Source organism: Chaetodon auriga, chromosome 15 (assembly GCF_051107435.1).
Source record: "Chaetodon auriga isolate fChaAug3 chromosome 15, fChaAug3.hap1, whole genome shotgun sequence".
Classification (NCBI taxonomy): Eukaryota; Metazoa; Chordata; class Actinopteri; order Chaetodontiformes; family Chaetodontidae; genus Chaetodon; species Chaetodon auriga.
In genome coordinates this window covers 5,596,249-5,621,385 of record NC_135088.1, presented here as the reverse complement: position 1 = coordinate 5,621,385, position 25,137 = coordinate 5,596,249, and the positions used below count along the sequence as shown (strand labels likewise).

At 43.2% G+C, this 25,137-nt stretch overlaps 1 protein-coding gene across 2 annotated transcripts; it reads left to right on the top strand.

The window, feature by feature from the left end:
* The first annotated feature begins 1,742 nt into the window (after positions 1 to 1,742).
* Positions 1,743 to 24,712, top strand: LOC143333250 (A disintegrin and metalloproteinase with thrombospondin motifs 2-like). 2 transcript variants are annotated; one of them, XM_076751262.1, is made up of 26 exons: positions 1,743 to 1,901; positions 3,370 to 3,521; positions 3,603 to 3,857; positions 6,119 to 6,323; positions 8,515 to 8,621; positions 8,720 to 8,803; positions 10,103 to 10,186; positions 11,041 to 11,194; positions 11,573 to 11,678; positions 12,066 to 12,209; positions 12,402 to 12,534; positions 13,394 to 13,507; positions 14,105 to 14,250; positions 14,327 to 14,416; positions 15,091 to 15,173; positions 16,144 to 16,277; positions 17,472 to 17,595; positions 17,903 to 17,983; positions 18,172 to 18,335; positions 18,438 to 18,597; positions 18,701 to 18,833; positions 19,111 to 19,324; positions 20,708 to 20,837; positions 20,945 to 21,019; positions 21,779 to 21,965; positions 22,576 to 24,712. In XM_076751262.1, the coding sequence occupies exons 1-26, from the start codon at positions 1,814 to 1,816 to the stop codon at positions 23,384 to 23,386; spliced, it is 4,158 nt and encodes a 1,385-aa protein (XP_076607377.1). In that variant the 5' UTR covers positions 1,743 to 1,813; the 3' UTR covers positions 23,387 to 24,712. The 2 variants fall into 2 exon arrangements, with proteins under 2 accessions (XP_076607377.1, XP_076607376.1); XM_076751261.1 differs by having other exon boundaries at positions 3,370 to 3,857.
* Positions 24,713 to 25,137: the final 425 nt, after the last annotated feature.

The following is a 25,137-nucleotide window of genomic DNA, read 5'->3' as shown; positions in this document are numbered from 1 at the left end:
AGGCTGTGAAAACAATATCAACAATCTGACAGCCCAGGTCCCGGGCCTCGTCAATGAGAACAACAGTCCTGGTGTGCAGGTCCTGGAGGGATACAGGACCTTTAGGAGTACAGGTCCTGGAGTAGAAGTCCTGGAGGAGTACAGGTCCTTAAAGAGTCCAGGTCCTGGAGGAGTCCAGGTCCTTAAAGAGTCCAGGTCCTGGAGGATAGGTCCTGGAGGAGTACAGGTCCTCTGATGATTCGATCAATGAAAAAATTACAGTGAATGTCAAAATAAAATCTAACATGATTCAACAAGTAATTAACATCAAACAGAGTCCTGCTAATGCTAGCTGTAAAATGACATTAGAACTGAGGTCCAAGTAAAGAAAACATGAAGTTTTTGAAAGATGTTTGTGACCTGACACAGTTTGAGGCACACAAACCACAACAGTGCTCTGCAGCAGCTCCAAACAATATCTCGGTTGTATAATTAGACGCTTAAACACATGTTTACATCTGCTGACTGTTTACTGTGTCTCTGACTTGAGGTCTGCAAACAAAAGAAACTCTGAGTGCAGCAGGAAGAGCGAGAGGACACACAGTCTCCTTATTGTCCTGTGAAAAATCTCCAAAACATCAGAGTTTCATGAGCTCAGGCAGAAATCTGTTTCAGCTTTGTGATCTACTCGTTTATTTCAAGTCTCAAAGCCTCAAAAATCAGATCCTAAAAACACCAAATGTGAAGAAATAACGGCTGTCACAGGACAGCGTCCTGCTGTCAGTGTTACCCATCATGCAACAGAGCAACATGGTCGACTCACAACATGGATGGTGATGATGAGCTGGCACATGTCACCACAGCAACAAGGATCACACTTGGTCAGTCCGTTCAACCAACTGTGAAATAACTCTGCAAATGGGTTGATCAGCTGTGATGAGCTGGATGATGGAGGATCAGCTGTGAGGAGCTGGATGATGGAGGATCAGCTGTGAGGAGCTGGATGATGGAGGATCAGCTGTGAGGAGCTGGATTAGATTGTACGAGCCTGTTCATTCACTTCCACAATAGCTACTATACGTATACTACTGCTGCTAGTACTTTTACTTCTGATACCGTCACTCCTGCTGCTGTTACTACTGTTCGGACTACTGCTATTGTTACTAGTACTGCCACCACTGATACTGGTACTGTGAGTGTAGTGGTTGTCAGGTGGTGAACACAGCAGGTAAACTCACCTGGAGGACATGTGTGGTACAGCCAGGCGAGGATGAGAAACACAGGGAGGAAGGACGAGCTTTAATATCACCACTCCACCTACAGGAGGACAGCAGGTACTGCAACTGACCATTGTGTGTGTGTGTGTGTGTGTGTGTGTGTGTGTGTGTGTGTGTGTTTGTGTGTGTGTGTAGGTGTGTGGGGGGGGGGGGGGGGGGGCTGTGTGTGTGTGTGTGTGTGTGTGTGTGTGTGTGTGTGATTGAATGTCTTGACATTTCCTGTGTGAATAAAACTCAAATCACATGAGTGTGCTCTGAAACAAATACAGAAAATACAGCTGTAGTACTGCAGAGTGAAGATCTACTGCAGTATTACTGCACTGCTGCTGAGAGAGAGACAGCGTGGTGAGGGGGAGGAGAGACAGACAGGCAGGCAGGCAGGCAGACAGACAGAGGGAGGAGATAATGAGACCGAGTGGAGGAGTGTCTGTTAGAGTGCTCAGTCTGCACTCAGCAGCTGTGTTCGCCTGTCTCTCTGTCTCTCTGTCCCTCTGTCTCTCTGTCTGTCTCTCTGTCTGTTTATCAGTCTTACTCTCTGCCTGTCTCTCTCGGTCAGGATGGATGAGCTTCGTTATGGATTATTGATTATTGTGTTTCTGTTGCCAATCGACTGTTTACACTCAATTTACATCACTGACAATACAGGTAAGACAGTGCTGCTGCAACTTTACTGCTGCTACTACTACTGCAAGTACACCTACTAGTACTACTACCACTATCATATACTACTGATGCTGCTACTCATAGTACTATAACTGCTACAACGTCTATACTTTGTACGACTGCAACTGTTACTGTTACATCACTGACAACACAGATGAGACACTGCTGCTACTGTTAGAACAACCATTATTGTACAGATTCCAATACTTGTACTATTGCTACTGCAGTTGTAAATATTACAAGCAATGCTGCTAATCTTACTAGTGCTCCTGGTACTACTGTTGCTATTGTCAGTACTATTGTTGCTACCATTGTTCCTGCAACTATTATTGAAGTAGTACTTCTGCTAAATGTCTACTGAATACTGTTTCAACTGCTGTTTTACTGCATGTTCTGTACTAACTGTACTACTGTTAATACTTCTACTACTCTAAATCTTATTGGACACAACCATTCTTCTTCTTCTTCTTCCTCTTCTTCTTCTTCTTCTTCTTCTTCTTCTGTCGTCGTTGTTAAGTCCTCCAGGCTGTGACCTCTGACCTCTGCAGTGAGGGTGAAACAGACAGGAACGTACTGACCAATCGCTGAGCAGCTGACAGAGTACCAGTGCTCCCAGTGCTCCCAGTGCTCCCAGTGTTCTGTTCTGATGGTTCCAGCTGTAGAAACTGTTCTGAATTAGGGAACGTTCCTCCGTTCTGTCTGAGTCACAGAACTTTCCCCGCCACGTTTTTCCCATAAATCTTAGTGTTTATGTGTTTCTGGCGTTTGGGGAATGTGAAGGATTCAGATCATATTTCATCATATCCTGACTGTGTGTGTGTCTGTGTGTCTGTCTGTGTATGTGTGTGTGTCTGTGTGTGTGTGTGTGTGTGTGTGAACAGCATCTGAGATGATTTAATATGGAAGAAGGCTGCTCTTCTTCTGTCCGAGGTCATCGAGGTCAGAGGTCACACACACACACACACACACACACACACACACACGCACACACACACTCATCTTACCCAGAACCTTCAAGCAGACCTTTGAAGTTGGTAGGACGTCCTCACTTTCTAACAATGTCCTCAATCTGCTGGTTAAAAGCTCTCAGATTGGACCTCACTACATAGCCAGCACGCACACACACACACACGCTCACACGCGCGCGCTGTGGTTTTTGTGTTCTCTCTTCTTGCACAGACTAAAAGTGAAACCAGATCATGTGAGATCCTGGTCCAGGAGTAAGAACGTGTTCCTCACGGTCTCTCTGACGTGTGTGAGCGTCTGCACTGTGTCCTCTGTGTCCTCAGCTGAGGACGATCAGCAGGACCTCAGTGATGTTTCATCTCTGAGACACATGATTTATAGACGCGTGTCCTGTCTGTCCATCGTTTCTATCAGCACGAAGAACACTTATGAGACATCTGTCAATACAAAGACACGCTGAAGTCATTTCTTTATTCTCTCTCAGATTCTCTCCATCAGGTCCTTTCGGAGTTTGGTGTCATTCGTCCAATCAGGACCACCTCAGAGGGGCGTTTCCTTTCAGCGTCAGTCTCTGTCCACCACCTGCACCGAAGCAAAAGACACGCCCACTCGGTAGAGGACACGCCCACGGACAAGGTCAGAAACAATAGACAGACTCAAACAGACACAGCCACAGCACACCAGACCCCGCCCATAGATGCACCACTGTCCAATCAGGCAGGAGCTCCCAGCTGGAGGGGCTACGCGGACGAGGAGGCGGAGCTTTTCTATAACGTGACGGTGTTCGGTCAGGAGCTCCACCTGCGGCTGCGTCCGAACTCTCGTCTCGTCGCCCCAGCCGCCACCATGGAGTGGTGGGAGGAGTCAGGACGCAAACACTCTCAGCCAATAGTAGACACCGGCTGCTTTTACACAGGAGAGGTGTCCAACATGGAGGACACGTCTGTCGCCATCAGCAGCTGTGACGGGCTGGTAGGTGTCACCTGAACCAGGTTCATGTCCCCTGAAGTCCCTGTTTCCCTGTACAGCTCTTCATCAGCTCCTCTTCATCACTTGTATTATTTTATATTGTGGTAGTTCAGAAATCATCTTCACTGCTTCTTGTCTCACAGCTCCTCATAAAGTCCACTAAATGCATCCGAAAAAGTTTGAAGTTCAAAGTGAGTCTGATTAAAATCAGCGTCACGACGGCCTGAGCGAAGGTTTTAACCTCAGAGCGTTCACATCAAATGAATATCAAGATCTGATCAGCTGATCATGGCGATCAGCTGTCAGATCTTTAGAAAGTTCATCTCTGAAACTTCCTCTTTACATTTTGCTGCTTTGGCTTCCTGTTCACACAGACCATCGATCAATTGATCGATCAGCAATAATTAGATGGATTATTGCCGATACTGAAGAAAATGTTCGACTTTCACACATCTGGATGTGTGATGTTTGTTCACCTTCGTTATCTCGATGGGTTTGAATTCAACAGCCAATCAGAGTTCGTCAGAGACACAGTGATGAAGGTCAGACATGTAAAACGCGCAAAGACAGAAATATTGGCATGTTTTACTTTAGAAAAGCAAGTTTTCACCTGCTGCTCCTCTAACATTCACTGACTGTGTTCCATCAGTGACAGAACATTCATTATCACATGTGAACCAGTGTCAGCCGTTAGCGACCACAGAGTCCCACCATAAACGCGCTGGACGAGATTATTAAAGGTGCCAATCGACAACATCACACCATCATCATCATCATTCTCCTCTTTGAGGAAGCTGCTGATGGAGGCACGTGTTTGGACAGCTGCGGGTGTTTTTTGAGCATTCTGACTTTCCGTATGAGCTGACCTGAGAGCAGCTGAAACCACAGAGAGTTTAACACTCTGCAGCACGATGAGAACATCTGACTGAGCTCAAAGCCACACAGGAAACATCTTTGAATGCCATTAAACGAAGAAACGTGTCACATCATGCCAACATTTTTCAGAAGAAAAACAGTAAAAATCACAACAATAAAAACTACATCAGATCCTAAAAACAAAACAAATGAAGAGAGATTTTAATGAGAAAGGCTCGTTTAAAGTCAGCAGAAGGCAGAAGAGAAACACGTCGATTCATGTGAGACAAGAAACGATTTGAGGCGCAGAGACAAAAATACTCTGTAAGACATGAAGACACGAAGCCGCTTTAACTCAGCCAACTCTGCCTGACTGCAGCACACTTTACCTTCACTTCTTACAGCGTGAGCTCAGCCGCCTGATTGAAGCCAGATGTGAGGGAAAGATGAGAGGCATTTAAAGACAGAAAGACGAGAAGGAAAGAAAAGAGACGAGAGGGAAGGAAGAAAAGAAAAAAATGAGAAGGAAAGAAAAGAGGTGAGGGGAAAAGAAATGGAAAGAGGGGAGACGAGAGGGAAGGAAGAGATGAGAAGGAAAGGAAAGGAAAGGAAAGGAAAGGAAAGGAAAGAGGGAAAGAAGAATATTTTCCTGCTGCAGTTGCTGATTTTTAAAGAAACGACTGATCAAATCGACAGGTGGACACAATAACAGGAACACCTGAATCCACAGAACTGATTGAAGAATCAGTCAGAAGGAAGAGAGTATTGATCATCAGAGTTCAGTAGATTAAATGGTAGATTAAATAGTAGATTACACAGTAGATTACACAGTAAATCACGCAGTAGATTAAATAGTAGAATAGACAGTACATTAGACAGTAGATTACACAGTAGGTTAGACAGTAGAGTGGACAGTAGGTTAAATAGTAGATTACACAGTAGATTAGACAGTAGATTGGACAGTAGATTAGACAGTAGGTTAAATAGTAGATTACACAGTGGATTACACAGTAGATTAGACAGTAGATTGCACAGTAGATTGGACAGTAGATTACACAGTAGATTAAACAGCAGATTACACAGTAGATTACACAGTAGATTAGACAGTAGATTGCACAGTAGATTAGACAGTAGATTGCACAGTATATTGGACAGTAGATTATACAGTAGATTAAACAGCAGATTAGACAGTAGATTACACAGTAGATTAGACAGTAGATTGCACAGTAGATTGGACAGTAAATTACACAGTAGGTTAGACAGCAGATTAGACAGTAGATTACACAGAAGATTAGACATCGGATTACACAGTAGATTAAACAGCATATTAGACAGGAGATTACGCAGTAGATTGGACAGCAGATTGCACAGTAGATTGGACAGTAGATAACAGCTGTCTGTGTCTCCAGGCTGGCTTGATCCGGGTTGGTCAGGACGAGTTTTTCATCGAGCCGTTTGATCAACGGAGGACAGGAGGAGATGAAGACAAAGAAGAGGAGGATGAGGAAAGAGGAAGACAACACATTGTTTATCGCTCCTCATCCATCATCAAGAAACAACTTGCTGCCAATCAATCTGAAACTGTCAATCAAACCGCTAACGACTTCCTCCGAGGTGAGAAAACACATGCAGGGTTCATAAATGCACCGTGAGGCATTCAAATACAACAGCAGAGAGAGGTTTGTCATTTGTCCACAGTCACCATGTTCAGACTGTAACTGTACTTCAGTGAAACGGGACCAACACAAACAGACTGAGGGCTTCACTTTTCTCCACATGCAGTACAACATGTACAGGGGTGTCCATCAGTGCTGTGGTGGACACACAGTAAGACAAAGACAAAAAGTAATGTTGTGGAGTTAACTTTGGATGGAAACCTGATCAATGTCCATCATTTCCAAACACTGTCACAGAATCAGGCCTGTCAATCAATACTTACAGCAATACTCACTCACACATTGTTCAGGAAATCCTTCTCTTTCTGAAAGTTTTTTGACAGGAACCTTGACTCACGAGGTATGTCGTTTGTGGAATGTGAATTTATGTGCAGTTACATGAATGAAGTGTGGTTTTGCACCTCAAGCAAAGAGGACGAATTGTGATAAACAAACACAGAACCTGTTTTTTACGGCGTAGCTCCTCCAAAATATCTGCTGTGTTGTTTCTGCAGAAGGAAAGAATCAAACTGAAAACAGAGAAGTTGTTCCAGGAGACTTGGCAGAGATGACGGGAGCTTCACAACACACACACACACACACACACACACACACACACACACACACACACACACACACACACACACACACACATACTCAGCCAGCTACGACGTGGCAGTGCGAGGTTCAGAGTTTTGGAGGTTTTGGAGGTTTTGGACTCAGAGTTGACAGATAGTTCAGCTCCTGAATGGTTCATCCTTGCAGTCATTGACTCTTTAAATCTGTTTGTCTTCATACCAGCATCAGCCAATGAGGAGCGAGTTTTTTCTCACCTCAGCTAAACTCACCCTGAGCCTCCAGCAGCACAGTGTGACCTCAGAGAGTCTGTTTCTGATCGCTGATGTCATTTCCTTCACAACAGATGTTTTCATAAACATTTTAAAATAACCAGGATTTATGTTTCCGACACAAAACAATGAGTAAGTTAGAGAAAAATGGATGTCTGTCCATTGTTTAATGTCCATTTGTTCCCTTTGACCACTTTTTACCAGTAACGCTGTTCAGCTGTAGAAGACCTACAGTACATATGCACTGGTCGCCTTGTTTGTCTATATGCTTAAAAAGTAAATAATACTATATAAATAGAAACAGAAATAGAAATACTATTTCACAGAGGGAGTGCGTTGGTTTTTGGTTGTCAGTACCATGTGGGTACAAACGGTCCTGTTTCTTTTACCGCCACCACCAAAGAACACCTGTTGGATCAGCCATCAGAGCCATGCAACTCTTCCTCCCTCCTCTTTATTCAGTTATTGGTAAATGCGACAATGTTAAATACTGACCGTCTTTGTTCCTTCGGTCACAATCAGTGTTGAGAATAACCCATTTAAGTAACAGGGACACGTTACTGTAATTCCACTACTTTTGGCAATGACTGAAACCACTATTAATTTCCTTTGTCTTGTGTGAAAATAGTGGACAACTGCAGAAGAAAGCAAAAAAATGCATCCGATTCAGCTGATTTTCTTGTTTATGATCTAAGGTCACCCGAACTGATGGTGGCACAAGACAGTTCAGACAATGTGAGCTTGCTTTTCATCGCAGTGATTGTAATGTTTCTCATATAAACTGAAGAAACTCTGATTCATCAAATATAATAATAATAATTCTTCTAACAAATCCTTCTGTCAAACCAAGACAATACAAGCATCGTTTACAGGAAGGAACAGTCGTCATTGTTGCCCTCTGGAGGTCGGGAGTGTTAATACTCCTATCACAACAGTGATAGCGGCTACAATGAAGAGTCGTTAGAGTCAACTGGGAGTCTTTTGAGTTACTGAGAGTTAAGTTGATCTGAGAGTTCTTAGACTCACCTGGCAGTCATTAGAGTCACCTGAGAGTTGTCAGAGTCACCTGGGAGTTTTTGAAGTCATCTGGGAGTGCTTTGAGTTACCTGAGAGTCGTTAAGTTGGTCTGAGAGTTGTTAGAGTTACCTAAGAGTCATTAGAATCACCTGGAAGTCAGTACGTTCAGTTGAGGTTAAAAGACAATACAACTAATGCAGCAACGTCTTCAAATTTTTGTAATTGATGAAAATTAACTTCAGTATAGACCACGATTACTGAGATTTTCCTTTTGTTTGTCCTCAGGTCCGCTGTTAGGTTCTCTGAACTTGAACCAGAACATGTTGCAGTCAAGATCCAGTTCAGCTCGACGGCGGCGCTACATTGAAGAGGCTGAACTTTTTAACATAGAGGTTACTGAACTGTTTAAGATGGAGGTTTATGAACTGTTGTCTGTGTAGAGCTTACTTAACTATTTAACCTCCCTTAAAGCTCTCTTTCCCTCCTCCAGGTTTTGTTAGCTGTGGATTACTCTGTTCTTCTTTTCCATGGCCGAGACCACATCCAGAAATATCTTCTGACACTCATGAACATAGTAAGTCGAAACATGAGCACAGATTTGTAATTCAGGAGTAAATGTAGTTGATGTTGCCTCACTAATGAGAAATGGCGAGTCCACATCGCACCACATCAAGCTGCACAGAGCAGGTTGAGCCAGACAGGGAGTCAGGCACAGGAACAGGGGAGAGAATCCGATCAGTTCGCAAAATAAAACAGCCTGTGCAGACTCCCGATCATATATCAACGATCAACACCATCAAAACAGGCCAAAAAATGAACTGTTTTACAACATAGCCAACTTTCCCGTCGTAATCACACAGGAAAAGTTATTCCATTGTTGGAAGTTGAAGACTTCACAGACAGAAGCCTCAGCTACATGTTCCCAGTTAAGCCTTACCACATACCTTACCAGTAAATAAGGAAAGTTTTCTGGTGCTCCCGTCTACATTACAGCAACACCACATCTGTCCTAATGTACACATCTGAATGCTGGCAAGAAAGCAAAGCAACTGTGATAAGGATTTACATATTCAACAACAGATGCCAGAGAAGGGTGTTCGGATATTCTGACATAACAAGATCACAATCTTGGAATAAACAGAAAAGACAAAAGCAAAAACATCATTTGTGAAATAAAATCTGAAATGGAGAGAGATCACATCTCAAATGTTGAGCTGAGATGGATCAAAAATGACCTGGAACCTAGAACTGTGACAGACAAACTAACAAAACAAAGGTAACTCTGGGGGAAGCTCAACATGTGGCCAGTGATAACAATGATGGCAAGAGCTCCTAAATCTCACAGGGGACCAAGAGGACTAAGTCAGTTAAGTACATGTTCGGGTTTACTCTGTCTGTCTGGGCAACCCAATTCAACTCATCACCAAACAGTGATCACTTTCCAGCTCTATGTCCCTCTTCAACCCGATGTTCAAAAAGTACAAAGGACAATGTGATTACAAAGATTACCAATACCTTGAGCACCTTGACTTTCAATCACAAAGAACCACAGATGTGCCAAGAGTCACACAATGTTGGTACAAGCTCTAGTCAACCTGATCTTCCAACTTGATTTTCTCAGTGGGCTCAGCAGGAATCACAGTAGACTTGATCCTCTCTTTCCTTGGGGGTGACACAACAAGAAACCCCTCCATTACAATCAGGCAGTGAGTCTAGACAGTTATAGAAGTTTAATCCAGATTTCTGAAAAGACAGGTAGAATTTCAAGTCTGTATTTTTGCATTTCCCAAAATATAGCAAAGATGGTCAGATAGACCAATAATTTCTGGCCAATACTACAGTACCTCTGTATGTGTGTGTGTTTCTGTTCCAGGTTAATGAGATCTATCAGGATCATTCTCTGGGTGCCAACATCAATGTTGTCCTGGTCAACATCATCATACTGTCTCCATCACAGGTACCACACTGTGACTCTGTTTCAAAGCTACAGAAGGATTCTGGTCAGGGCACTTTTCTGTGAATTAACTAATGTTGTCCAGTTGTTGTACTGCCTTGTTCAGGAAGGATAGGCTTTCTTTGGCAGTTTTGTCTTCAGGACAGAATTGTCCATTAATGGTGTGTAAACTTTATTTTGTCTCATCTACTACTTTGTGGGCCCTCCTACTATGGGGCCCAAGACAGTGTCTTGTTGGATCTCAGGTGTTGTTTTTTAGTTTAAAGAATTAAGTGAACAGTTCAGTTCAGCTGTGTGTTCCTTTGGACTGAACTCCGACAGGAAAACAAGATTGTATTTTCAATCGTGATTTCATGCAAGCAATAAAGTTTAAATAGATGAAGAGGGTCAGGGAGGTGGTGTTGTTTCAGTTTATAAAAAGAACTTTTACACACTTAGACCATTTCTGTTTTCCACTTTGCTTTCAAACGCTCTGGTTCCCCTGCTTTGGTCAGTGCTATTATCCAATCACCCTGGGCCAATAACTACTTACTTACAATTACAATTATGGTTAGTTGTTTTACAGACGCTTTGATCCAAAGCGATGTACATATGAATTCAAACACCGATGGCACAGCATCAGGGGCAGTTTTTGGGCTTAGTATCTTGCCCAAGAATATTTCGGCATGTGGACTGCCGAGGCCAGGGATCGAACCACTGACCTCCTGATCGGTGGACAACCGCTCTACCTCCTCAGCTACAACCGCCCACTTTTCAGCATTTTATTAAAACGAATATTTCCTCTTCAGGGAATCTGTACCAATTTTAGATTTGTAAAGGTTTACAAAAACAATTAAAAAATAGTGTCCCTCCATCAGTCCCTGGAGATGATCTCTGTGGGGAATCCCCAGAAGAGTTTGGAGAACGTATGTGGATGGTCGTATCTCCAGCAGAGGGAGCAGAGTCACGCCGAGCAGCATGACCACACCATCTACCTGACCAGGCAGGAGTTCGGCCCCTCCGGCATGCAGGGTACTACTGCTAAAACCTTCACTAATATGTACTACAAGCACTACTACTAACACCATCTACCTGACCAGGCAGGAGTTTGGCACTTCCAGCATGCAGGGTACTACCGCTAATACCTTCACTAATATGTACTACAAGCACTACTACTAACACCATCTACCTGACCAGGCAGGAGTTCAGCACCTCTGGCATGCAGGGTACTACCTCTAATACTTCTATGAATACATACATTAAGTATTACTACTAACGCAATCTACCTGACCAACTCCTGCAACTACTAATTCTTCCACTAAAACTACAAGTACTACTACTTACACCACCTGCCTGACCAGACCCTGACCTCTTAAAGCTGACGTCAGACCTTTTGATATTTCTCTGCAGGTTATGCTCCAGTTACAGGAATGTGTCACTTGCATCGGAGTTGTGTTCTCGTCTTTGAGGACGGTTTTTCCTCTGCCTTCGTAGCTGCCCATGAAACAGGACACGTGTGAGACACACAAGCACATACACTTACAAATAAATGCAAATTTGTTGGCAGTACAAATAATCAGACCGTGTATTTAAAGACAACATCAAAATGACTCCCAGGCATAAAGGTGATAACAGATTGCAGTCATGACAACAGAGCCCCAGGTGTCCACATGGAGACGATAATGACTCCCAAGTGTTCACACAGACACAATAATGGACTTCCAGGTGTCCACATACAGACAGAAACAACTCCCGGGTGTCCATGTAGAGACGATAACATTCACCTTTATAGTTACCACAACATATAGACAAGATTCAAGACTTAAGTGCCTGATCATCTGTCTGTCAGACTGTCTGTCTGTCTGTCTGTCTGTCTGCCTGATCATCTATCTGTCTGTCTCAGTTTAGGGATGGAGCATGACGGTGAGGCAAATGACTGTGCTGATGACGTGCCGTTGGGCAGCATCATGTCTCCACGGGTTCAAGCCACCTTCCATCGATACCACTGGTCTCGATGCAGCTGGAGGGAGCTGCACAAGTACCTACAGTCAGTACTACTAGTATCTACTACTACCAGTATACTGACTGTAAACAACTGAAACACTGAACTCTGACTGGCTGTAGAGTGAATATTTTTTTCCCCTAATTCCACATCAGGCATCACCTGAACGCACCATATGTCAACAAAAAACCTCTGTTCTGTCTGTCTGTCTGTCTGTCCATCTGATTCTGTCTTCAGTACTTATGACTGTCTCCGTGATGACCCATTCAACCATGATTGGCCAGCTCTGCCTCAGTTGCCAGGGTTTCAGTACTCGATGGACCAACAGTGTCGCTTCGACTTCGGACCAGGATACAGTCTCTGTACTGCTGTATGTCTTTCTGTCTGTGCGTCTTCCAGTCTGTCAGCTGACCTGTCTGTCTGCCTCTTGCAATTTCAAGCCTTTACAGTTTTTAGTAGCACATGCAGCATCGCTTCAGGAGCAAAAACTGCTGGAAGAAATGGACAGCCCTGTCCACAGTCCCTCCCATTTCTTTAAGATTTCTGGTCATTTTGACAGTTTCTAATACATATTTGAGGAAACTTTTAAACAGGACTGCAGGATTAAAAACAAACACAATATCTGTAGTTAGGAAAAATGACAAAAATCTGATTTAAGAAACAATTTAAATATCAGTCCAAACTGAGCACTTTAAATTGAAACAGGCGTTAAATGTTCAAGTTTTCTGATGTCTATTGGTGAGACTGATGTGTGCAGAATTGCCCTGCTGATGTTTTTAGGTTGGAGGCCAACACCACATCTGTTCAGGATGTTAACTGTGAACCGTTTGATGAGATCACATACAAACCCTCCCCGGGAGGATGACTTACACGTTAGATCAAATGTATCAGCAGTTTTTAATCTCATGACGTCTTTGTTCTGGGAGTTTCCAACATTTCAACATGATGATGTAACTGCGTTGTTTGATTTTTCTCTCACAGGTTTGTGGTTACCATGTTTGTGTTGAATTGATTTATTTTTCACAGTTTCTTTCAGTTTGGTCCTGACTGTTTTCATTTCGGCTCAGATTTAAGAAGTCAGAATCTGATGTTTTATGAGCATTTAAAACATTTCCACTTTATGTTACTGCTGTTTGAGTTAACATTACTTTTTCTTGCTGTCTGTCAATACTTTGTATTGATGTTTTGCATTTTAACCTAAACATCTTTGTATGTGTGTTTGACTCCAGTACACGACCCATGAGCCCTGTAAACAGCTGTGGTGCAGTGACTACAACAACCCGTTCTACTGTAAAACCAAGAAAGGTCCGCCGCTTGATGGGACAAAGTGTGGACCGGGGAAGGTGAGGACACATTCAGGTCATTGTGGGTTTAATCCTGTTAATCATGTTAATCAGTGAGCTTCAGAGATATTGGTCAATAAATTAATTTGTTTTCATGAAAGCATCTGGATACATGTTGATCCACTACTCTGGTCCCGACTGAAATATCTCAAAAATTCTTGGATAGATGAAATGCAATGAAATGTGGTTCAGACGTTCATGTTCCTCTCAGGATGAACTTTAATAACATGGATGATCTCCTGACTTTTCACATAGCACCATCATCAGGTCAACATGTTAATGTGTCTAATGCTTTGGTTTATGACTAAAAACCTTCAAAACTAATGGCATTCCAATCAACCTCAGCTGGACGCTGTGTTTACTGCTAAGTAGCTATGTTATGTTAGCATGCTAACATGCTAAAACTAACACAATGAAGATGCCTAATCAATCATGATACCTGCTAGCATGGCTCCATACTTCAAATCCAGTTGGCAGAGCCAGGCAAGTTGTTTCTCCCTTCCTCCAGTCTTAATGCTAAGCTAGGTTAACCACAACCTGAATCCAGCTGTGTGCTGAACTTCCTTGCAGCTTCATGGTAACCGTCTCTTGTTGCAGCACTGTTTTAAGGGATTCTGTATGAAGTTGACCCCTGACATGCTGAGACAAGATGGCAGCTGGGGAACATGGAGTCCATATGGCAGCTGCTCCAGGACCTGTGGGGGCGGGGTCAGGTTTCGGGCCAGGCGCTGTGACAACCCAGCGTGAGTGAGCTGTCAGTCATCTGTGATGTTACACAGGAGACACCTATCAGAGAGACTAACCAGTTGTTTTTCTCAGTCCAGCTAACGGGGGGCGCACCTGCTTTGGAAACAGTTATGAGTTCCAACTGTGCAGCCAAGAAGAGTGTCCACCGCTGACTGACTTCAGGTATGGTTTGTATATTGCATTCTGTTCTATTTTGTTTTATTTTACTTTATCCCACTTAATGCAAGTCCTTCAACTAGACTTAACTGGACTTCACTGGACTTGATTTGACGTCACACCACTCCGTTGGACTGGACTTGATTCAGCTCCACATAACTCTGTTCTACTCAACTCCACTCTGCATCGACTCCAAACCGCCTTACTCCTCCACTTCAGTCAACTGGACTGAACTCGACTAGACTTGACTAGATTCTACTCGACTGTAGTGAACTTGCATTTTTCTCAACTTTACTACATTCAGCTTGACCGGACTTGAGTCTACTGTACTCCACTCCACTTAATTGTTTTTAACACATCTCTACACTTCTGCAGTCCATTTACTCGACTCAACTCAACTTCACTTTGTTATATTTAACTCAGCTTGATGCGAGTCCTCGATTCGATGGCTGTAATGAACAGTTCTAGTTCAATCCATTCTGTTTGACCTCCTTGAGTCCTCAACTTCAAATTGGACTCAACATGACTCAGCTTGATTTTACTCACCAGAATGTGTTGTGTTGTGTTGTGTTGTGTTGTGTTGTGTTGTGTTGTGTTGTGTTGTGTTGTGTTGTTAACCTCAGCAGTCAGTTTGTGTGTTTGTGTGTTCCTGCAGGCTGATTATTGTTTTTCTCTTTCAGGGAGGATCAGTGTAAAGTCTGGAATCCATTTTATGAACATGAAGGAAAGAAACATCACTGGTTGCCATACCAACACCCTGACCGTAAATACACACATCATATACACCCATGATAAACACAGGCCATAAAGACACACATTACATACACCCATGATACACACAGACCGTAAATACACACATTACATACACGTACGTCACATTTCGGTTCAGAAAGTGGACCCATGTCTAGAACACCACCAGCAGACAGATGAAGTACTTGGCTGATGACAGCAGGAGCACCTGGGGGGGGGGGAACAGGGGCAGGCTTGAGTTTGACAATCCTGAGCAGTAAAAGACGGTTCGTACAATCCAAACAAAGAAGAACTCTGTCATCAAAAAGGCACAAACATCTGGCACAAGATACATGAAGAGCTGAAGGCTGATGGACTGATGGACAAAAGGTCTGTAGGAGGACAGAGTCTGGAACCAGGAGGGAAGCCACACCCACTAGAGACAGACAAGACAGGAGACAGAGAGGAAAGCAGGAGACACTGGGGAAGACAGGAGACAGAGGGGAAAACGGGAGACAAAGGGGAAAACAGGAGACACATAATATATGCTGACCTTAAATACACACATCATAATAGAGACATAACCAACACACAAACTATGAGCACAGAGAGAGACACACACACAGACACACACATAAGCACATACACACATTTTTTTCCGAAATTAAAGATTAGAATAAGTTTCCTCTCTGCTCATTTTAGCGTATGTGCTTGTAGTGTGTGTGTGTGTGTGTGTGTGTGTGTGTGTGTGTGTGTGTGTGTGTGTGTTCACATGTTAAAGTCATCAGTCAGGAATCTGTTAGTGGAAGGAAACTTGTGGCCTCTCCTCCCTTTAACTCTTTAAAGACAGAAAATAATTTGAATTCTGTCTTTAAACTCTTCAAGTTCCACCTTAAATATTCCACCTTAAGTGGCTCTGACTGTGTCATGATGTGATATTCTGTATAATAGTGTTTCTTTCTTTAAAAATGCTGTGCATCTTTATACTTCTGCGTGTGCTGCAGCTGATGAGCGCTGTCGACTTTACTGTCAGTCGAAGGAAACGGCCGCCGTGGTTTCCATGAACAGAATGGTGCATGATGGGACACCGTGTTCCTACAGCGACGCCCACAGCGTCTGCGTCCGAGGAGAGTGTGAGGTCTTTATATAGTTTCTCATCTTCTTTAGTCTGTGTTGTTGCTTTGATGTCATTTAATTGGTACAAAAACTACAACTATATCAAACGTGAAATCAAATTTGGGATTAATGTTAAAATATGTTTTTCATTATCACATGTCTGTCACTCCTGACACATCGCTCTCTGTTTGAAGAGACTGCAAGTTTACTTTCATATCTATTCATTTTTATTGATTTTATTCTATTCCACTGATTCTATTCTATTGATTTCAATTGATTTTATATTGTCATGTTTTATGCATCCATGATATAACAAAGGATATAACATACTATGCCAAATTTAGCATAGCATTTAGGAGTGTAGTATGGCATATATGACATGGTGTGGTATGGTAAAGCACATTATATACAATAATATCTCCCAGTACTGTTGTTATATGGCAGAATGAATAACAGAACTGTGATCCAGATCTGATTCTGAGATCAGAATCCAAACTGTGTCTGAGTATGTTCACACAAACAGGAACTTGATGTCAAAGTGAGCTGTTGGCAGCTGCAATAGATGTGAAGTTCATCGAGTTTTGATTTGATGAATTCTGGGTGACTGTCAGATGTCACATCTAGCCACTAAAACAATTACAATCAGCCATTTGTAGATGCTTTGATCTGAAGCGACGTACATATAAATTCACACTTTAATGGCGCAGCATCGGGGGCAGTTTTTATGGAGTTCAGTATCTTGCCAAGGATACTTCGGCATGTGGACTGCCGAGGCCAGGGATCGAACCACCAACCTCCTGAGTGGTGTACGACTGCTCTATCTCCTGAGCCACAGCGGCCCCAAAAAAAAACATCTAAAAGGCTTTGAATGCATGATTTAATTTGTCACGGGTGTGTTAAAGCTAAAGTGTAATGTACCCTTCACAAACTGACTAGAGAAAAAACTGGGTGTTAAGTTGCTCTTTGACACTTTGACATCTGTACAGGAACCTTCATTAACCATAATGCTCAGTCTGGGATGGACTCACAAGGCATATTTTCAGGTTTTCAGTTTTCACTGGGTGAAACAGGAAGATCAGTGCTCTCCCAAAGACAGCCACTGATCTTCCAAGATCTGCTCCTCTCTTTTGTCCTTATTACTTCTCCATTGTCCTTGTTTCCTCCCCTCTGACCTTGTTTCCTCTCCTTTGTCCTTGTTTCCTCTCTCCCAATGCAGCATGTAGGTTGTGATGGACAGATTGCTTCAGACCAGCAGGAGGATCGATGTGGTGTGTGTGGAGGAGATAACTCCAGCTGTAGGATCATCAAAGGAAACTTCACCCGAAGCACAAAGAAACAAGGTCTCTGAAAGACATCTGATCAAAGGAGAAACTTTACCTGAAGTTTTGTGTCCTGTTGAAACAAGTTCCAGTCAAATACTTTAACCTTGTTCATTTTGGAACCTCTGAACAGAGAGCAGATATATTCTGTGAAAGTAAACAGGAACTACTGAACTTATTTTTGCACAGGCACAAAGCTGGTCCTGCCACGCACAATGCAGTGATGGGATGGTAGTTACTGATGATTGCTACTGTTGTTGGCTTTGATCATATTTCTGTGGAAGTGTTCATTACTAATCGATTCATGATTACTGTTCCCATGGCCTAGGTTACCTAAAGATCCTGGAGATCCCTAAAGGAGCCCGACACCTGCTGATCCAGGAGTTCAAAGGGACTCCTCACATCCTAGGTAAGACAGAAGGAAACTCTGAAAGAACGAAGGGTCTTTATATCGCTGTGTGGCACATTAACGCACATCAGTGGCACACTTGAAAGCTCTCAGCTCAGTTAGAGGATGAGTTTATTTTGTCCAACATAAGGAACAGACGTGGCTCGCCATTTTGTGGAAAAGCTTCTTTTCATTGTTTTCTGCTCCAGCGTTGAACAACCAGGAGACAGGTCACCTCTTCCTCAACGATGAAGATGAGCTACCAGAATCCCGAGTGGTGATCGAGACGGGTGTTGCGTGGGAGTACAGACATACTGAGGAGCAGGAGTCCATCCAGACCACAGGGCCACTGAAATATGGAGTTCTGCTTATGGTCAGTCTGTCAACACAGGAAAGCAATCCCACGTTCTCACAGTGTGTCTGACTAGAGACAAAATCGGAAAAACCACCGCCTGCCTTTATTTCTGTCTGTCAGGTCCGTTCTCATGGAGACTCAAAGGTGACCATTTCATATAAGTACATCATCCAGGATGGTGTCCGGTCCTCGCTGGAGTCCAACCTGGTGCAGGAGGATACTATCTTCTATGAGTGGGCTCTGAAGAAGTGGTCACACTGCTCTAAACCCTGCGGAGGAGGTAAAGAACTCTGTTGCTGGTTATCACCTTGGTAGCTAGCTGGATAATGTGGTTACCAAAGTATCAGCTGCATGGTAGTTAACAGTGTTGTCTGGTTTGCCAGGGAAACAATACACCAGGTTTGGCTGCAGGAGGAAGGCTGATGGGAAAATGCTACACAGGATGTTCTGCTCCAACATCAACAAACCGAGGGCCATCAGCCGTAACTGCAACACCAATGCCTGCAGCTCGCCACGGTAACATGTTATAGGTCACCATGCTGATACGTAGCTCACCAAGTTTGGGCTGATTTTGGGTACAGGCCACTCTGTTCTGGTGCCACATGACCAAATCTGAGCCATTTCTATCCTCCTTCTATAGGACTGGTTAATATGACAAAATGGCAAGATGTTTATAGATGCATCATTGGCGACATGATTAGAATTTAATAGTGAAAGAACAATGTTGGAGTATCACTCATCCAACAAGAAAGCACGGTTTGTTGTATGAAATCCTACTGTTCTGTCAACTCAGCTGGGTGACCGGGGAGTGGGAGGACTGCAGCGCCTCCTGTGGTCAGACGGGGTGGCAGCGTCGCTGGGTGAGCTGCCAGCAGATGTCCAGCGTGGGGCAGCAGCAGCAGCGCTCAGTGCACAGCAAACTATGTGGCGAGGACCGCCCAGATGTTAAACAACCCTGCAACCGCTTCCCCTGTCCTGCTTCCTGGCGAGCTGGGCCCTGGACCCCGGTATGAACAGTAAAACCAGGGGACAAGTCCCGGGCAGTTGTTTATGTGTTTAGATGGGAGAGCACTTTTGGAAAAATACATAATAGGAGGGGGATTCTACAATTTGGATGAATAAAATGGCCTTACAGTAACTATGTAATTCCAGCCCCACCTGAATATTTAACACACGTGCTCTCGTGGTAGCTATTCTCAATAGCAACCCTATCTGGTGTAGTTTTAATGTTATACCGTAATGAATAATCAAACATTAAAAGCAGATCAGTTTAACCTACGTCATCTCAAATCAATGACTATTTTAATATTCAACTCACAGAGTGACTTTTGCTCCTCAAGACAGTCTTGGTCAAGGTAGGCCTTACTATGAAACCACTTAGAGTAAATTTTGAATAAGCCCTTTGTTGCATTTGAAAACAGTGGGTAAACTGAGTTCATGTGTATTTAGCTTCGACTACTTCCAACATAACAAAATCAACCAAGGCTAATGCAAAATGTCATTAGCTATATCAGATTTAAAGGTGTCTTTGTGATCGTCCCATCTCCACAGCCAAATACTGTGAAATCAGCAAGCTAAAGTCAGGAGGCCAGACTGGTAAAGTTATGTGATGTTCAGTAGGTTTGGCATTTTGGAGACAGTACAATCCTATTTTTAGCTAATTTATAGTTTGGCTGGAGTCAGCAGGCCGTCTTTTCCTGTGTTCTATTTGCAGTCTCTGATGACAGTTAAGCTCACTGATTTCTCACCTTTCTGTACAGCCAGTCTCCTGTGTGGACTGACAGACTGACTGACAGCCAAAGAATGCTGTCAGTCACAGCAAACGATCAGCAATGGGTTAGACTGAAGGAACTCAAAGGGTGATCCAAAAATCTCTGACTTACTCTGAACTACTTGTTATCTTGGAATACACTTGTCTTTCTCAGTTGCTGAAAATAATGTGGTAAGCTTTAGGCGGCTGAGACAAAGAGTGGAAAACCATAACTTTGCTCCCCCTAACTGAATGATGAGGATGCATTTGCTCCTCTTGCTTCATTGCTGAAGCGCCTATTTTAGCTGTAACTTCCTTCTTTCTGGCTGACCTAGAACATCATTGTTCCTGGAATCCCTCTAACTCTGTTACCTCTAGAGCTAACTTCTGCCTCTCTGGACTATCTTTCCCTTCTTTCTAGAATATCTCTACTTTTATCTTTCCGGTTAGCTCTACGTTCCTTCTCTCTGGACTACCCTGAACTTCATCTTTCCAGACTTCCTTTCTGGACTGTTACCTAACTTGGCCAGTTAGGAACAACTTTTAGCCCTAGGATGTTTGTTGAATATGACCTTAGATCAATACCAGATCAATTTACAATCTGCACATCAGTGTTTGATCAATGCTTTTATCTTTGTAGTGTTCAGTATCGTGTGGAAACGGGACTCAGGAACGTCAGGTTGCATGTTCGAGTATCGAAGGTTCAGCCCAAAACTGCAGCGAGCCTCGACCAATCACAACCCGCACCTGCCAGGGCCTGCTCTGCGGCGGTAGATATTGACCAATCACATATTATACTTCTGTGCCCTGAAAGAGAAGGAGGGATGCTGGGAGTTGCAGTCTGTGTGTAACTGGCTGTGTTTGTCTCCACCTGCAGGTGACCAGAAGAACGCCATAATTAAATGGCTGTCCAGGTCCAACACCAGCTTCCCAGCTCCGAAGATCTCCTCCAGTAAAACACAGACTCTTCCTCCTTATTCCTCCACAGGGTTCTTTTCTTCCTTTTTCTGCTCTTTCTTCTCATTTACCTAATTTGCTTGGTCGTCCTCTTCCTCCTCCTCTCTCTCCACCTTCTCAGTAAAATGTAATGTTACTCAGGTTTCTGTTGTCTGAGATGATGGCTGATGGTTTAAAGATTTATTGGACTGGGATTTTTATTGATTCTGCATAATGGCAGGACAGGAGAGTAGAAAAGAGGACAAAAGATTCATTTGACATTTTTATGTTGTCTGCAGAAGGTTTAGATAATTTCTTGCAGTTTGTTTTGGGCTCATTTTGTTTTATTTGCAGTGACTCAGACCCCATAATCTGGATCAGGAAAACACATGTTAATGCAGGTGTGGATGACGTCTGAATAGTTGGCCAAGGTTCTTGAGATAAATCATCTGCCCCACAAGGTGGAAGTTCACCTGCCTCCTCTGCCTCTTTCTGTCATCTAAAACTGCCTGTCAAAGTGAAAGCTATGCACTGCAAAAGGAAATGAAAAAGAGGATGAGAACACGCATTAAAACCAGGTGTAAACGTGGAGGCTGAGCTCTGAGGTCATTTTCAGATTGTGTATCCAGGTGAAGGCGATGCAGATCAACAGCCGGGAACTTTTTGCACAACCCAGTAAATAAACCTGAAAGCATTATGTTGGACCCACTGATCACCTGTTCTGTTCTGGTGTCAGACTTCATTAACTGAGCCGTCACTCCCGCTCTGTCTCCAGGGCAGCGTTGCCGTGGTGACCGCTCAGTGTTTTGCCGGATGGAGGTGTTGAGTCGGTACTGCTCCATCGCCGGATACCGACAGATGTGCTGCAAGTCCTGCAGCGAGAGAAACTTCAGCAGCTCTGACAACTCCAGCAGCTTGCGTCCCAACTTCAACAGCACAAACCCACCGACCTCCAACAGCAGGTGAGACCAAAGAGTGTGTGTGTGTGTGTGTGTGTGTGTGTGTGTGTGTGTGTGTGTGTGTGTGTGTGTGTGTTTCTGTGTGTATGAAGCTCAATGAATCTGCTGAGAGCTTAACTTTGATCACAGCAGCATCTGTTGGACGTTAGAGGAAGTGCAGCTTCCAGGTTTCTTTGGCTTCTTCCCACTGGTGGGAATCAAAACATGAGAACATTTTATATAATGTTCAAAATATTCTACAGATGTTGGTCCGAATTAGACAAGAAAGACGCTGCCCCTTCTTCCTGGGATAACTGAATGTAAAATTTTCACTGAAATCCTTAAAAATTGAGTCTGGCTGTCAAGACTCTATTGTTTTGTCCTTGTATTGCATATTGGCTGGATATAGTGAGCAGGACAGTTGTCTCTCAGGTCACTCTTCTAACCACAGTCCTCATAAACCTGCTTCAGACGTTTTGCATGTCCAGCATACAGTAAACAGTTCTGTCCAAGCTTCAGCTTTGACTGTGAACGTTCATTGACTCATCAGTATTTAATGTTTAACTGAAACATTTCCGATCCTTTAAACAGTCCTGGCCTCATTTCACGGATCGTCCTTGTTTTTGTCTCCTAGTGTGTGGAGTTTAACCACGGAGACGATGACTTCAGCATCCACCTCCTCCTGGTCCAACAGCAGCTTCGTCATCAGTGACATCATCACTGATATCATCAGCACACCATCTTTGAGCTTCACTGTAACTCCACCCCCCACCAGCAGGAGCACCACCGACTTTGTGTACGTGGAGTACGACGATTACGACGAGTATTCGTCCTACGAGGATCCGTTGCTTGACGCTGCTGATATCATTCCACCTGCTACTACTGTTAGTACTGCTAGTACCGCTACTACTGCTACTACTACTGCTACTACAAGACGTCCAAGAAAAACTGCTCCACCACATTTGTTCAAGAGGAAAACTACCACTACCACGATGACCCCTGCTACACTCCCCATATTAACTGCTGAGGATCAAAGTGCAACATTGGCGCCCATCAGGACGTCTGCTGTCCCAGAGTTCCCCACCACACCGCCAGCTGATGCTGATGACATCATCACTGCCACGTCATCACCAAACAGAATGTCAGGGGGGAGGAGCCTTCAGACTGATATCGATCCAAAGCCAATGTCATCGTCCTCCTTCTTCCCACTTTCTAAGAAGGAGAACAACACGGTGGACGAGGTGCCGTACCGGATTGTGGGATTGGACGGTGACATCACCAGGGGACAGCAGAACTACTTTGTGCCACGGATGCCGCCGTTTCGCGAGCGAACACAAAACAAACGCATCCAGCAGCTTCTGAATGAGAAACGGCGTCAGGACCTTCTGAGGAGATCCAACAGGAGCAGAGAGGGCAGGACTGACAGGAAACATGGCGGATTATGAGAACATTCCTGCCGTGGTTTTAGTTTTATTGTTCATACATGACGTGCATGTGCAGCTTGCTCACTTTCAGCTAATGCTACCAAATTCTTACCAAGACACAGAAACAGGTCGCAGAGCCGACCGACAAAGCAAACAACTGATGATGATTTGGGTCTTTAGGACGTCAGCTGTTGTTGAATTTCGTATGAAGCATCCTGAATTCTGGACCTGATCCTGAAACTGTGTAAGACCAGAATGTGGAGACACTTCAATCAGAGTGTTTCTGGTTTTCATTCATGATGTTTGTACCAAATAACCCTGTTTCTTAATAAAGCAAAGTGTCATTCAGCTGCTGATGTCATCACGAGTCGTGAACACCTCTTAAAGGAACAGTTCAACATTTACTGAAATCCCTTTCTTCTCTCTCTAGCTGAAGAACAGATGTTCAAACTGACTCCGCTCTCGTGTCCGCATGTGAAACATGAAGCTAAAGCTGGTTAGCTTAGCTTAGCATAAAGACCGTAAACAGCTAACCTGACTGTCCAAAGCTAAAAAATACACTTGCAGCGCTTCTGAAGCGCACTGATGAAGATATTATTTGACGTTTTAACAGGGAATTGTTGTCATATCAACCCTCCAAAACGTCAGCTTTTCCATTCGACCCAAACGTTGGCTCTTAAGAAACAGGACCGGATCACATGCTGTCTATCACAGCTGTGTATGTGCCCAGTCTGTTCTGGATCAGATTGATCTCTGTTGCATTTCATTTTTTTCTTGTGTTTTTTGTTAAATCCTGTTTGTGTGTGATGTTTGACGTCAAACTGAGCTCAGATCAGCTGGATCAGTGGAAACAGCTTTAAACCTGTTTGTGTTGGTTCCTTCGTCACATCCAGATGAGAAGAATCAAACTTTCAGCTGTTCAACTGTAAATCATGTCAAATATTGTCTTTAATCTTTTGAACTGCAGAACAACAACAAGCACAAACATTTCATCTGATTCATTCCCAGCTTTGGTTTTTATTTAAAACCGGGAAGGATAAAGAATATTTGTTGTTCAGTGAAGAAAATCAGAGTCCTGATGGCTTTTTCATCTATTTATGATGAATGAATAATAAAAATGAACAATATGGGTGATTATCATTAATTCTATCTTGTGAGTTTTGTTAATTTTGTCTGAACTTTTGGTGTAAAGAAATGTATCAACAAACTGTCTATTACTCAGATTTTTTTTAAATTGTCTACTTCAGTTCTTTATGAACAATAAATTCAACCTCTTCATCCTCCACAGTAATCCCATTCTGAATATTTGGGGCTGGGAAAAAGAGTGTTTTCACTTTCACTTGATTAGTCAGGGACTTCTTTTCTTAATGAATGAATTTAGTTTCTAAAATGTCATAAAATAGTGAAAAATGTTGGTTCAACTGGAAATCTTCAGATGTTCCTTTTTTATTTTTCAAAATATAAAGATTTGGTTCAATGTGACATAAATGTTGCTGATTCATTCATTTTCTGTTGATGTATGATTGTAGTCTGTGAGTTTTACTTCCGTAAAAGTGCAAAATGCTCTTAAAGAATTTAAGTAATTGTACTCGTTCTGCAGAGAAGCTGCTGTCACAGGTTCATATTTGATGTACGGACATTAGATAAGTTACATTTAGAGTTTTATTAGATATGTTGTATTATTATTGATGTATTAACAGGTTAACAGGATTTTAACATTGTAGCTGTCGACATTTTCTACTACAGTTTTCAGTTTTTAATCCATAAAAAAT